This window comes from Gekko japonicus, unplaced genomic scaffold (assembly GCF_001447785.1).
Source record: "Gekko japonicus isolate JY-2015 unplaced genomic scaffold, Gekko_japonicus_V1.1 scaffold2628, whole genome shotgun sequence".
Taxonomy (NCBI): Eukaryota; Metazoa; Chordata; class Lepidosauria; order Squamata; family Gekkonidae; genus Gekko; species Gekko japonicus.
This window is the reverse complement of record NW_015174353.1, coordinates 69698-85222: the sequence shown is the minus strand read 5'-3', so window position 1 is coordinate 85222 and position 15525 is coordinate 69698. Positions and strand designations below refer to the sequence as shown.

At 42.9% G+C, this 15525-nt stretch overlaps 1 protein-coding gene across 1 annotated transcript in view; it reads right to left on the bottom strand.

Moving 5' to 3' along the window:
- Window positions 1-11720, bottom strand: part of NPC1 (Niemann-Pick disease, type C1) — a 44051-nt gene extending 32331 nt beyond the window's left edge. Inside the window, exons 1-3 of the mRNA XM_015424326.1 lie at window positions 11403-11720; window positions 2407-2529; window positions 1799-1905 (exon numbers count right to left, since the gene is read on the bottom strand). Of these exons, the coding sequence (XP_015279812.1) occupies window positions 1799-1905; window positions 2407-2529; window positions 11403-11498 (326 nt within the window). The 5' untranslated portion in view covers window positions 11499-11720. The remainder of the gene's footprint in view (window positions 1-1798; window positions 1906-2406; window positions 2530-11402) is intronic.
- Window positions 11721-15525: the final 3805 nt, after the last annotated feature.

The window sequence follows — 15525 nt, the reverse complement described above, 5'->3', positions numbered from 1 at the left end:
TTATGGAACGCCAGGAGAGTAGGAGCCTTCCTGACTTCCTCAGGCTGATCCATAACGTGGGGGCACAACAGAGAAGACATATATCGGCAGTTGTTGATTTTGCCCGTTGGCACCTGCAGAAGACCCTGCTCAGAGGAGCAAAGCTGTCGTGGCAGTGTGAAGGGGGAGAGATAGTTTTTCAGATATGAGGGTCCAAGGCCATGAAGGGATTTGTATGTGACAGCCAGTACCTTAAACTAGCAGCCAGTGGAGTGACTGTAGAATGGGAATAATATGCATGTTCCATCTAGCTCCCAATAATAGCCAGGCTAGTGCATTCTGTACCAAACGTTTCCGAATTAATTTTCAGGGAAGACCAATGTACAGTGCATTACAGTAGTCTAGTCTGGATGTCACAGTAGCATGGATCCAGGTAGCCAGATCAGCTGTATCAATGTAAGGGGCCATCTTACAGCTTAGGCTGAGTTGAGAGAAAGCCTTTTTGCAGCTGCATTAACTTGCTTCTCCAGCAATACTGCTGCACAGTATAACCCAAGGCTCTTAAATGAGTAAGCAAGGGTCAGGTGAACCCCATCAAAGATCTCCATTTTCCCAACCAACATCACCTCTGTCTTTTCCGGGGTTAATTTCAAGTTGTTCACTCTTAGCCAATTTACCACAGCTGTCAGTCAGTTATTCAAGACCTCAACCTCCTCACCAGGAGATTTGGATAAGGATATACAGAGCTTGGTATCATCTGCCCATTGATGACAACCAACCCCAAAGCTATGAATGATTTGTCCTAAGGGATTTACATAGAGGTTGAAAAGCATGTGGGATAGAATTACACCCTGTGGAACTACGCAGGTTAGGTCCCACACTGATAATAATTGGCTTCCAATAGCAACCCTTTGAATCTAATCTGTGAGGAATGATTTGAACCAGTTCAGCACGCATCCACTGATACCAACTTCTGCCTCCAAGTGCCTTGACAAGATGGTATGATCTACTGTATCAAAGGCTGCAGATAAGTCCAGTAAGAGCAACGAACAGGTAAAATTTGTCTACATTCAGAATGAGGTCATCAACTAAAGCTAGCAGAGCTGTCGCTATCCCATAGCCCCTCCTGAAACTACACTGAAAAGGATCTAGAGCAGATGAGTTATCCAAGAAGACCAGGTCTGCTACTGCTCTCACAATCACTTTGCCTAGAAAGGGCAGGTTAGAGACTGGGAAATAATTGGCCACATAATTTTTCCGTAGGGACGTTACCTTCATTTTTTTTTTTAAGAATGCCTATTAGACAGCCTCTAATTTAAAATAAAAAATCCTCCATAGCAGGGCTGCCTGGTTTCTGTCCTCACTAAGTTGGACCATCTTATTGGTACAGTATCAAAGTTTGGCTGCAGTAATTCTTTACCAGTGAAGCCATCCCACCCCACTGTCTGCTTCTCTACTGAACCGCAGCCACAAGAGGCTCTTGGTGTGTTAAACACTACACAATTGGTGATATAGTCCCATCAAATCTGTCTGAATGTTTTATTGGCTGGGCTCTTGCTGTAGTGCTGGCCACTTCTAGGGTGAACCCAGAAGTGGCATCATGCTACTTTATGATTCAGTGGAAACACTATGGTAAAAACACAGAGTTTGCTCTAAATCCTAGACCAGCACAATGTCACTTGCAGGATCAACCTGGAAATGATGCCACATCATTGATGTGACAGTGCCCCTCCCATGCCCTCCCTGTCCCTGGACAGGTGCCAGCAGCTGGCTGACAACACTACTTCTTAGGGAATGTTGCAGGTAATAACTAACATACCTGGAAAGAAACTGCAAAGGAAGGTCCAAGTTGGCTTTGAAACTCTGAAGCTGCGGCACATCACAACAAAGACTAACATTCCCATAGAAGAAACCTGGGCAGAGTTCCTTGACAAAAAAAACAGATATTGAATGAAAATTTTTTAAATGATAAAAATAATACATCTCAGATTTGTTTCTACTCTAAAAGTCCTACTCCTGATTCTGAACACTGTAATTAAGAAAATAACTCATCGGTTTCGAGAAAACATATTTCAAAATTAGCGTGACCGTCAAAAGTAATATTTCATTCTACCTTAAAAGTTCCAGTTAATTGGAATAAAGGAGACTGGATTTCACCTCACTTTAAACTTCACAGGACTTAAGAACTGGCCCCCGAACTGCAGAGAACTGAGTTCAATAATCAGAATGCAGTTTACAGCATAGTTAACATATTATATTATACAAATTAATACTAGGGATAAGAATTCATACATAATCTACTGTAATGAAAACAAACTTTATTTAGACACAATTTAAGAGGAAAAGTATTCCTATGTATTCTACCTCAGCTCCTTTCAAGTTGTTATTTTTAGGATCATTGGGGAACATTCTTATCCATAGATTTACCTGTATTAGTTCATAGCCATCCTTTGGTAGAGGCAGTGGTGGTCCATCATATTTACAATTGTACCTTTTATCATCAGAAGCATTTCCACACTGACCGTACCAGACACAGGAGTCTGAAAATACCTAAATAACAACAGCAACAACAAAAGTTAGGGACCCAAAATACGTCAATTAGTCTGCAGTCGTAACTCTGAGGATATTTTGAAGTTAAAGAAAGTTAAGATGAATTAAAGCTCAGCATTTTTATAACTCCGATTTCTTCCCATTGTGAAAACATTTCCTAGGAGTAGATGTTCAAAACCATGGCTGATATCAAAAGAGCTAGTTTAGGTGCACCTAAGGGCTTGACCCTAAGCACTTTTAGAATTTTATTTGTGGAACAGCAGGCTACTGAGGCATTACAAACATCTTTTGAAAGTCATCTCAGTTGCTGAAGCAATCTGTCATGTGAATGCTATCAATGAAACAAAAGCCCTGATTCTGCTCAGAACACAGAATTAGGTGTATGTTTTGTTTTATTTTTATTTCTGTCATTTATACTCCATCTTTCTCACTTGGACTCAGGTGGATTACACAGAGTGAGTTAACACAATCAACAGGAGGGAGGGAGGAATTCAAGAAGCAATACAATAGGATTAGGGTTGTAGAGCCAATCAGAAATCTTAAAACAGAACTGAAGCAAAAAACACAGACACACTGAGCCTTTTAAAGAGATAAAACCCAGTACAACACACCACAATTCACCCAATGCAGAAAGTACAATTCACCCAATGCAGAAAGTACGTAATTTAACACCACTATTATTTTAAAACTATATCTTGAGCAGACTGTTGACTATCTGTATTCTTACTACATGTAACAGATCTTGCTATCACGTGATAAGACCCATACTAGAACTGACACTAATGTTCATGAATAGCTGAAGCCGTTTAAGTTTTAGAATGTAGATTTTAATTTCACTTCATTCCAATTTAAGATTCCTGAAGAGAGCAAAGAAAGATGAAACTATTTGTTGTTGTTCAGTTGCACAGTCGAGTCCGACTCTTCGCGACCCCATGGACCAGCGTGTGATATGAGTGCAATTGTGCGATAGTTTAAACAAATGAAACAGACACCCACAATACAAAAATTAAGAAATTATTGAAAGCAACAATTAAAAACAATATCAATAGACTAACAAAGCAAGCATGCACACACGCACCACAGGAGTATTACACGTTTTTATCAAATGAGAATACCGCAAATGCCCTCAGGAACAAAATTCACCTTCCCTTGGCATATACACAATGACCAAGGGTTAACAAGGTGAGATTTCCTCGTGAAGAAGGCTATCTTGCTCTCCCCTTGTTACTGTTTAGGCAGCAAGCCCAATATCCAAAATGAAGCTAGTCATCAGATGTTAGATATGTGATGTGTATTTTTTAAATTTGCACCAAAAATTATTTTTACTATATTTCTCTAAAAGTACTTATTTTCTAAATACTTGAACACGGGGATTAAACATAATTTTTTTCAGGAAAAGATGGTAAGAACAGTTTTGGGGTACATGTGTTTTACTCAAGAAGCTGATGTAAATTATGCTGAAGAAAAGCAATCAATTGATAACAAGTAAAAGGTGTACAAAGGCCCAGGTAAGGATACTATTTCATGACTTCCCGATGTGTAAGAGTCTGTTAATAATCAGCCCTAGAGTCGGACTCGACTGGCTTTCAAGCAAGGGAACCTTTACCTTTAATAGTTTTAATATAGCATCCTGGGATGATGAGACTATAATACTGTGCTGTATGAAAAAGCCTCCAAAACAGTATTACATGGGTGCAAACAGTAGCACCCCCAATGAGAAAACACCTCGGAGTTTTGAACTGAGATAAGGTTGGTGAAATGTTGCTTTTCAAAACTTAAGCTCAGAAAACTTTGTCAATGTAAGCTCAACTAATAACTTCAGTTATTATCGATGGACCTACCATTCACCCCAGAATGTTATTTGTATATAAGTGCTGAGCATGTTATTCTGACAATGCCAATATTAAAACAAGGGCAGAGATTGCAAATAGATAAAGGATAGCAAGAATGCCAGTGCCTTCAGTAATTCAGAAGAAAACGACAGCATCTCAAATATTTGAAGGGGGGTGGACGGACACAGACTCTTACAAAGCACAGACTTACAAGACAAGATGTTACATACATCATGTGACAAGTCTTCTGGTCATAACACATTTCCAAAGAGCTGGAAGGAAATGTGCTGACAGCAGGCACTTTTGTATCTTGTCCCTAACACAGAGGTTTTTCCTTCCAGCCAGCACTACATGAACTAGAAATCACAATTAGAATAACAAAGTAATAGTGTATGAAGTTTAATAGGGTCATGATGTATCTCTGCCAAGTCCCCAATCCAAATGTTATCTCACTCACACATTCACTAGGTGGCAAACCCATATTATCTCAGTTCCCTTATTCACACACATAACTATAATACTGGCCTATTTTGCCACTTTAAGGTACTGAACCATGGAATTTGCACTTTGGGAATGCTCAGAGGCTAAACTAAACCTACCCTTATAGGCAGTCAAGAAGTTTCAGACTAAGCTTCCCCCCCCCCCCCGCAAATTCTAGACTGCAAAGATGCATGATGTCAATTCAAGTGTTCATGGAGTTCACCAGAAGAACAAAAGACCTTGCCTGAAAGATCTATAATGGCACCAGAGCACTGAAAACTGCTGAGATTTTTCTAGGAGCTGGCTAGTAATTTTCCTTTAGGTATATTTGGGAGAGGGGGCTCTAGTGGGCAATAGGTTGCCAAGGGTGGCAACTGGCCAGAAGCTCATCTTGCCTCCTTCTACTGGCAATGTCACGGCATCACTTCCAGGCTGATCTGGAAGTGACATCATCATAAATGGTGACACTCTAGCACTCACATAAACTTCTGTGGTTTAACCATAGAGTTTTGTGTGAATGATAAATCATCGCCCAGTGCAATGTTGTCACTTTGGGGTTGCACCAGGAGTGATGTAATGGTGTTGGACCGATGCCAATACCCCTCCTGTTTCCCCCAGAATTTTTCTCTTCTGTTGTCCAGCTTAGTGGCATTGGGAAGAACCAGCCCGGGGAAGAAAACTTCCCAATGAACTGGGAGACCTGGCCTCTCTAAGTATAAGAGAAGGAAATGGAAAAGAAGATTCAGGAATTCTTTTGGGAGGAAGAAAGGAGTCAGACTTCAAGAAGAGGTCAGCAAGGAACATCTCCTCCCATATTGTCTAGCCTGACAGCTAAGATCTTCCTCACAAGCCCTGCTCTATATGCCCCTGCCATCAGAGGGGAGGCAGGAGGGAACTAGAGACCGACCCTCTTCAGTGATGGGACCTCACCTGTGAAATGCCCTTCACCTTAAGACTCACCTGGTGCCTACTCTACTTTCTTTTAGCTGCCAAAGCCAAAATGGTCCTGTTTACCTAGGCTTTCAATTAAGGGGATGATTTTTTTTTTTAAAGCAACATTATTTTACGGTCTGTTTTTAACCTGAGAAATGTTTAAGACCCATTTTAAGCTGCCCTTTCTGTAACCAAAAACATCTTATTCAAGTAACTGGCATTATGTGGCCGGTCCACATTCAAACAAAGTCTAACATGGGTCATGCTTACCAAGTTACAAAGGTAAGGTAGGAAGATGTGTGCCTGGTTCTGAAATAATAAGCAAATCTTCCAAGGTTTTCCCCTACAGCCAAGATGGTTGGAGGACGACAATGATTCTTAAGCAAAAGAAATAGTGTGTTTGGGTTGCGAGTTATCAGGCAAGCGTAACTCTCAACTGCTGGTGTCTGTGAATAAGAAGAGTGGAATAAAGCTGGGAGTTGAACTGTTCCACAAGGCCTAAGCAGCCTGGGATCTGGCCCAGCTGAGTCAGTTCCATATCCCCTGTGACAGAATGAAGTGCCTGTGGCACCTGTTTCAACTTATATAGGAAGTTCTTTGAATCTTTGAATTATTTTATTGAAATGCTGAATAGATCATTGTTGTGACTTAATATTTTCATTTCCAAAGTTTTCTGGGCTTAAGTTTTGAGCAGTACAATACATATAGCTACTTAACTCAGTATAAAACTCCAAAATGTTTCCTGATTAACAGTTCTACATAACATAACCCCATGGAAAATATAACTGGCACCAATATATCAAAGTTCTGGAAGCATATTTATTTTAGGACACTATGTTTTAAAACAAAAATTTCAGACATTTTATTTTTTTTAATGATCAGTAATTTATTACTTGCAAATATGCTTGCTTTACAAGGTCAGATTCCTACAGTCTATACTTGACCATGACTTTGTTCTCTTGCAAAAAGTGGAGGGGGGCAGATGGGCAGGGAAACAGGAGGGGATCACCCAGGAGAAGTAGTCTTCCACTCAGGTACTCTAATCACCAGCCAGATTTACCAGCCAGATTTACCAAACACTCATTACTTGTTTATCCTTGTAGGCCTTGTGCCATGAATTCTGGATCTGAGAGGAGCCCTAATTTATAACATCAGCCTGTGCCAACCACCTGAAAGACGCTGGAAGTAGACCTAAGAGACGGTTATGGGAAGAAAGAACTATTATAGTAGCCATCGCCGACCCAGCAACAACAATACTAGCACCTACTGTGTTATTGTTAACTAGTTTTAACATTGTTTTGTTTTAATTGTTTTATTGCAAATATATGCTGATTTTATGTAAACTGCCCTGAGCCGGCCTGGCTGGGAGGGCAGAGTAGAAATTTAAGAAAATAAAAAATTGTAGCTAGCAGAATCCCCAGACATGTAGGCTATGCCTTATTTGAACCATCCAGGAATGGAATAGAAATCTACTTCTCATTTCTCAATGTACTGTTGTTTGCTTCTGTGCTACCAGCCATTGACAGTATTATCTACTACAGCTCATTGCTGTAATACACACACACACATACACACACACACACACAAAAGTGGGGACCCGCAAGAAACTTGCAGGAAGGAGGCATTCCCTCACCTTTGCTTCCTTCCCTCTTCTCCTTTCTTTCCCTTTCTTTCTCTCCCCAAGCCATTCCCCCCTCCTCTCTTCCCCTCCCCCACCAAGCCACTACCCCATTTTTACCTTTCTCTCCCCCCTCAGCCAACTCCCCTTCTTTCTCTTTCTCTCCCACTTTCCCCAACCTATGAGCCCAGCAGCAGCAGCGCCTGGGAGCTGCTTCAAGCCTGAAGCAGATCCTGGTGGCGGTCATGTCCAGAGTGACTCCCAGCATCTGCCACTGCTGCAGCCAGGTCCAGAGCCTCTCCTGGTGTTCCCCACCACCGTGGCCAGGCCCAGAGCCTCTCCCAGCATACCCTGCTGCCACGGCCTGGAGCAGCTCTCAGAATTCCCCACTGCCATAGCGGGGCCAAACACCTCCTGGAGTTCCCTGACATCGTAGCTGGGCCCGGAGCAGCTCCATAGAAGCAGCAGCAGCCAGGCCCTCAGAGGTAATTTGTGTTGTCTGTAACTATGGTGGGGTGGATTTAAACCCCCCAATGTATTTCTTTTTACTTTTCAGACTTTTCTGCAAACCTAGGGGGTCACCCAAGTTTGAAGAAAAATCTGTTTGGGGTAAGTGTGGCCCCATCTGCAGATAATAATAAATGGACATAAATCAAACATTCAAAACTGCAACATTCAAAAACTATCAGGAAAACATTTTAATCTTCCAGGTCATTCCATTGCTGACCTAAGAGCGGCAGTCCTCAAACAAACAACAACAACAAAAAGTCAAGGGTCGATTACAATGCAAGATTGCTGAACTCTAGATAAATCACAACGCCCCCCCCCCCCCCCAGGCTGAATAGGGACACAGGATTCTTATCTCACTACAGATGCTAATTTTCTGCCCCCAAACATTTCGGCCTCTGCTCTAATCAAGATGATTACAATATACATAGTATCTCTGCATCCTTTACAAGTATTCTTTACAACTCTTCTCCCACCTTCTGACCAGGATGAAAGGACAAGATCTCCATTTCTCATGTCTGATGAAGGGAGAATCAACTCTCAAAAGCTTCTATCAAGAAACTCTTGTTGGTCTGGTCTCTAAAGTGCTACTGGACTCAAATCTAACTGTTCTACTGCAGACCAATTTCAGCTTCTCTCTGAAACTATTCTTGCCTATGTATCCCTCCCACCTCCATATCTAACTTTTAAAACACATATGGTTGAATCCTTCCACTCTATTCATTTAAGGGCAATTCAGTCAGTGCAAAGTGCATTCTACTGGCAGAAGACTCTTTGTGTCAACATGCTGCTCTTAGCTGAGCTGAGTCGTAGAATGCAGTCCACCCATGACAGTGCTACTCATCAATCCAAAACCAATATAAACGCACACTGTGTTTGGAACCAAGTCCTGGTATGCTGACAAAGACATCTCGGTTTTGAAGGGAAGTATTATCATAGTCTATGAAGTTTTTGTGCAGGCTTACAATCCTACACATACTGAGCATGGGGTAGGCTGGCTGTTGCAATTTCTATTGTACTCTTTCCTTCCCTGTCTGATTGTAGTTACCTTCCTCACAAAAAGCTTGTTTGTAGACCGATACTGGCAATACCATGGGATTCCCAGGGTAGCCTGAGAGCTTGTGGCTGTAAACACAAATGCTGCTTTCCTAACTACTGGGCTATGGAGGCTTCTCACACGAAAATTGCCATGGGTTCTTCTTTGCAGTATGTTCTTGTGTTTTGTGTAGGAGCAATGATTAAGCTCCATGACATTATCATAGTATCTTTCATTATCACATATGTTGATTGGAACTGTAGATGCATGGGTTCTATGGGGATGTTATGCACCAATGACATGACTGGTCTGTGGCAGTAGAGATGCCAAGGTCACAATTATGTCTATTATGCTATGGTGTCTCTTGGTTCCATTAGCAATACTTGGCTTTCAATCAAAATTCTACACTAAGCTGAAGTATCTACCACCAGTTTAGCAAGATCATACACTTAATCTTCCCATTAACAGTTGGTACTATTTTATGTATCATTTGGTCTATTTGTGAAATTCAAATAAGAATGAAAAGTATACCTTTAAGCAATGATTACAAATAAAACCAAATTAGATATGGAGCTGCCAGCTGATACAATAAGGCAGGACCCATGAATATATCTTTGAGAACTGGCAACCAGGAGGGAAAAGCTGGATTGTTTTTAATCACTGTGGTGAACAGAAAGGAGATAATTTGATGCTTAGAAATGATCAGCACTGTTAACAGAAAGACTCATCTTCCTAGATGTTTCATATTCAGGAAAGATAGTTCAGATAAAGCACATACATAAAATCTAAACTTTTGGTATCCACAATGATAGGAACTGGATGCCTAAAACACTGCTGTCTATCATGTTACCCTAAACAAGCACTGGAATTTGAGTTAATATTTTATTCAGCCATCTTTAAATAGTTTTGTCTGAGCACTACTTGAAAAAGATTCAACAGATATGACTACCTATTGCACTAACAGCTTCAGTTTTCCTAACGCAGGTTTTGTAGTAGTAGCAGCACAGACCACTGACTGAAGATCATATTTAATTATACATATCACAGATATATTATCTCAGTGCCTCCAGATAATATATCTTAACTATATAAAGCTAGAAACTGTTGGGGTGGGGACAAGTGAATATGAGCCAGTAGATACGAGTCAGTAAACTGAAGCTGCTAAGATTCCGACAAACTGCTGTGAAATTTACTAATTAAGCAAGTTGTTTAACTACTCTTCAGCATTTATTTCAGTGTTAGAATGTTTAGTGCTGTACAGAAAATAAGTGAGCTAAGTTTCAGTTTTTAGTTGTGATCTGGATAGCCCCAGACTATCCCGATCCTGTCAGATCTTGAAAGTTAAGCAGGGTCAGCCCTGGTCAGTATTTGGAAATTCACAAAGGAATATCAGGGACATGAGGCAAGCAACGACAAACCATCTCTGAACTTCTCTTGCCTTGATAACCCCACAGGTTTGCCATAAGTCAGCTGTGAGTTGACAGCCAAAAAAAAAAATCAGGTTATTTCAGACAAAGAACAGTGTAGCATTAAAGAAAATGATGTCTACACATCAGAAACAGAAACCATCTTTGCAAATAGATACAGACATTTCACCAGACCACCTGTTCATCATATTGGCCTTGAGTAGTGAGCCTGCAAACTACCTATCTCATGATCTCACTGTCTTACCTGTCCAATGACCACAGATATTCAGGGTAACTTGACATTTTAGCTGAATTCACCAAGCTGCTTTTCTACTGCAAAATGACTCTTATTCTTATTCTTTTCATAGTAAGTGAGATGTCTTAACACTGAATGGTTCACCACAGTTTAAGGTCATCTGTAGCAGAAATCAAGAGATGGATTTAAAACTGCCAAGTGTGAGCAATCGTACAGCAGAAGAGTCATGAGAAAGGAAGTCACAGAGGAAGGCTTGCCACTCGTACTAAGTCCTAGCCTGCAATCCACAAAAGACTGGAAACTTGATTCTGAAAACCAGTACAAGAACTGCTTAGACAAAAGACTGGAAACTTGATTCTGAAAACTGCTTAAGTTCAGAGACCCATGCTTCAGCATAAGTGTTCAGTGGACAACTAAGATCAGTGCTAGAGTCTTCACCCAGCATTTATCTTATTGTACAAAATCAGCAAAAGCAAAACTTCTTAAGAGCCACCTGAAGCAGTACTGTCCAATTACTATTCATAAATGCGCCACCTAATATAAAAGGAGATAAGATGCAACGGGAGTCATGTTTTCGGGCAGAACCAAACTCCCCACCCCACCCCTTAAGATCACCGTCTACTTTGTGTCTTACCCCAACCCACAACCACGGCGTAAAGACAAGCCTCTTCCCTCTCCGCCATACAGAAGCACCTGATTCAGGGAGGCCCCGAGTCCGGCGGCGGAATCCTCTCCTTTCAAGGCCGCAAAACTTTCCCCATACCCGGCCGGTCTTGCCCCATTCCCCCAGAAACACTCCACTCACCCGGCCGGGGAGCAGCGCTAGCAGACCGACGAAGGCAAGGCTGGGGCCCCAACGCCACCCTCCGCCTGGGCGGACCAGACCAGCCAGCCTCCCCATCTTCGCACAGCCCACGGCGGCCCCACTCGCTGCTAGTTGCTGGAGGGCTGCGGCGCTCGAGGCGGCCCCGTGGCAATCCAGAAACCGCTCAGCGCCGGGAGGGCAGCCCCTTCTCCGGGGCTGGGTTCTATCGGAAAGATCGAACGGACGTCAGAGGAGCCCTCCTCGCTAGGCTCGGGGCCGGCAACACAACCAACCAACCCGCCCTGCCTCGCCTCAGAGCTCCTCCTTCGCCCTGCAAAACGGCCGGCCTTTCCCCGGGAGGTGGCGCTAAGGCCGCCCCCGCCCCCTCACACCACCGGCGTGCACGGCCCCGCTCCCCTGTCCCAGCCCTGCACCAGGCCGCTTGTGGAGGCGCAGAACGCCTGTGCGACCGCAGGCTCTTCTGAAGTGTGTTTCTTGAGAAGCCAGAGGATTTTAAGCCCCGGTTCATATGGTTACAGTGTATTGGGCGATTGCCACCACACAGTGCCAGATATACTGAATATAGAGTCTGGGTGGAAGGAGCCCTCGTTGAGTTCGGTGGGGGCTCGTTTCCTGATACGCGCATGCAGGTTTGCGATAAGCAGTTTTCTTATTTTCTTTTCCGGAAATTCTGGAGCGTTGTGAGTCTTTGCTGTGACAACAGCGGCGCGCCGCCCCCCCCTTTGTGGTCGACTCGAAATACAGTCATTGTTGTTCAAGCGCACTCATCACGTGCCTGCAATGTGTCTGCATCCTCTAGGCTTGAATCACAAGGTCTTGGTGCGTTTTGCTTCGCATCCAGCGTCGTTCTTCATTTTAAAATGTTGTGTCAGCATTTCTATAGGCCTGATTCTGATGGCTTTAATTTCAATATACCCTTCGTTTTTGACGGTGAGAAAACATAACCCCTGTACAGGAATTCATACTGCTGTGAGTCATTGCTCCACTGCCAGTACAGTTTACTTGTGATAAATCTTTTCAGTGGTTGTGGATTTCATGCATATTTTTGGACATTATTTCATATAGAAGTGAGCAAATAGTGGCTGGCCACAGGTGCACATCTACATCATTTAATGCATTCAGCGTACTTGTCATAAGATTTTCTGCCTTTTGCAAGGTTCAGGCACATATCTGTTGTACGCACAGTTTATGGAACACTTTGTACTCTGCCACTGACTAACAGGTTTGACTTGGTGGGTGCACTTAGCACTTCCATGGTGCATATGTTAAGTGCCATTTATGATTCTAACATCATGAATGTATTCAGGTATTAACTTTGGTTCATTTGTGACTGTTGTTTGGATGCATGCTGGGAAGGCAAAATGCTGAAAGAACAAAATGTTAACTTGCTGTTTTTGCTGAGGCTTATGGCCTTGGTAGGTCAGCTATAACTGCGCATGTCTCTGGCTAAACGAAAAACAATGGCACCTTGTAAACCATATCAGCTATATAGATACTTTTAGAATTTTACAGTATGCTTGTTTGGGGGCAGTCACCCCTTTATCAGAAGCAGAGTCCTTATCGGAAGACCCCGAGTCCAATTCACCACTAGATTTGCTGTTCTCTTCTCCCTTAGCGTCCTCAGCTGTCTCTCCCAGTTGCAATCGCAGGAATTCACACACTTTGTGAGTGGAGTCAATCTTCTCTTTTTTGTTGTGTAATTTGAAAATGACACATTCTGAAATTAACCATCTGTAGGCAATCCTATTTTGTTAAAAAAGCACCAAGTCTTCCTCTTTTGTCTTATTTCAAATGGTATGTCTTTAAGAATCCTAATGTTGTTGTCTCCGATCTTCAAGGGTGTTCCCGTAGTTGCTTTTAGGATTGAATCTCTCACGTGTTTTTTCGAGAATCTGACCACTATCTCCCCAGGCAAATTATTTTTTTGAATGTAAACGGAATAGGCCCTATAGACCACATCCATCTTGCTTGCAAGATACTCCGCCTTCAAATCTGTAACTGGGGCCAATGCTTCACTTAGTAGTTGCTTTAGATTCTCCCCTTTTACCTCAGGGACCCCTTGAAATCTGAGGATCAGATTTGCTTTCTCCATTCGTAATTGTAAAAGTTGAGATTCGTTCGAAGCTTGCTTTTCCCCCAGCATTTTCACCTTTTTCTTAACTTTTTTATTGTTAGCGTCCATTTCCTTAACTTTCTCAGCTGTTTGCTCCGTCTTCTTTGCAGTTTCAGTCAGTTGGAGCTGCTGAGTTGCAAGATTCTCATTTAAAGTTTTGAGTTGTTGATTGACATTAGTAATCTGTTCACGCTCTGGTAAGTTTCTTAAAACAGATTTCAACGCTTTTGCCTTCGCTCCTCCCCGTTAGGTCGCTTTTTCGTTTGTTCGTATGGGAGGGGCCCCTCCCCCGCTCGCTTTTGTCGCCGGTCCCTGGAGGGGTGCTTTCTTTTTATGATCCCATCATTCGCTTTAACTCGACTCACAGTTTATTGTTGGTCTTTCGACCTCGCTCGGAATACGTTTTGAATGCCCGATCTCCGACGCTTGTCCTGGTCAGTGGCTCTAGTTCCATACGGACACTCAGTGGCAGGACCGTCAGGGCGGAAGAGTGCCTCAATTTCCCAGCAACGCGCTGGAGAAGAGGCTACCCTTCAAAAGCCCCATGGTTAGGAGCCTTTTGCTAAGGCTCCCGGAGGGTGGCGACCAGTCGCCCCCTCTCCTATCCGCTGGTGCGCAGATCACATCCACGGGAGGTCCGGGAGATGCATCCGCTAGTGTGTCGCCATAAACCGGAAGTTCCCGCCTTGCTGTGTTCTTCACCTGAATTATTGATATTTTGTTTAAAATTTTCATTAAAAAGGAAATGTGTTAGATGGCACTGAATCTCAACACAAAATTGTGTAACAGTGGGAACATCCCCCAATGAGGTACCCCAAGGATGGCAGGGTAGAACATGGCTTGCAGGTCAGAGCAGGCACATTCTGCCATGGAGGCTGAGAGAGCTCTCTCGAGAACTGACCTTGAGAGAACAGTTCGGAGAGAATTTATGACTATGACTGACCCGAGGTCACACCTGCAGCTGCATGTGGAGGAGTGGCAAATCAAACCTGGTTCTCCCAGATTAGAGTCCATGCTTTTAACCATTTCACCAAATTGGCTGTCAAATTGGATGTGACACCACAGAGAGCCTGTCCTCCCATGCTGCCATTTTCTCTGGGGAAACTGAACTCTGTAGTTTGGGAATCAGCTGAAATTTCAGGAGAACTCTGAGCCTCATCTTAAAGCTGGTAATCTTAGATTTAAGTGATTGTTTAAAGCAGTGTTGTGCAGACAATCCGTAACAGGTTAACTGAATTCTTTTTGCTCCTTGGTCAAACTTAAACTAGCTATTAAACTCATCCTTGGAATACTGAAGGGGGGGGCTGTTTACTGGCTAGTTTCTGCCAAGAGTGTGAACAGTGGGTTAATCCAACCAGTTTTTCCTCTGGTGAGAAAGGGAAAGGGGGATGCCTTGGACCACGAAAGAGCCATGTGTGATGGAAACTGTAAGAAAGAGGAGACCTGGCAACATAAAGCAAAAAACTTGGTTAAATCCAACCCAACAACTGGAGGACACCACGAAAAAGAGTCACAAGGCCAGTTCCGATCCACTTCACTTTGCTCTGTGTCACTTCTCTTAAATAAACAGGCAACCCAGATTCCATACAGTGAAAATATTTCTTCAATTCCCCTTGCATGCACCTAAACACAAAAGGTGTCTGATTCTGCTCTTCTCATTTTGTTCTTTAGTTCCTAACTTTGTAACGTGAGTGTAATAAATATTTCACTCGCAAACTATTGCTGTTGTGCTTTAGTATTCTGTCTCTGGGGTAACCTTCTCTGCTTAGTTATCCTTTCTGCAGAACAAATGAGGAAAGCCCACATGTTCCCAAATAAGCAACAGCAACTAGTAAGAATTTGTGCATGTGATCTGTGTGTACAATAATTCTTACATGTGGATCTACACAGGGGTCTTTGTAGGGTTCATTGCACCTGCCCCCAGGCCCCATAAACCTTCTGGGTGGCCCTGGTTTGGAGCCCCCAGCTCAGCAGACCTTGGTAATGCTC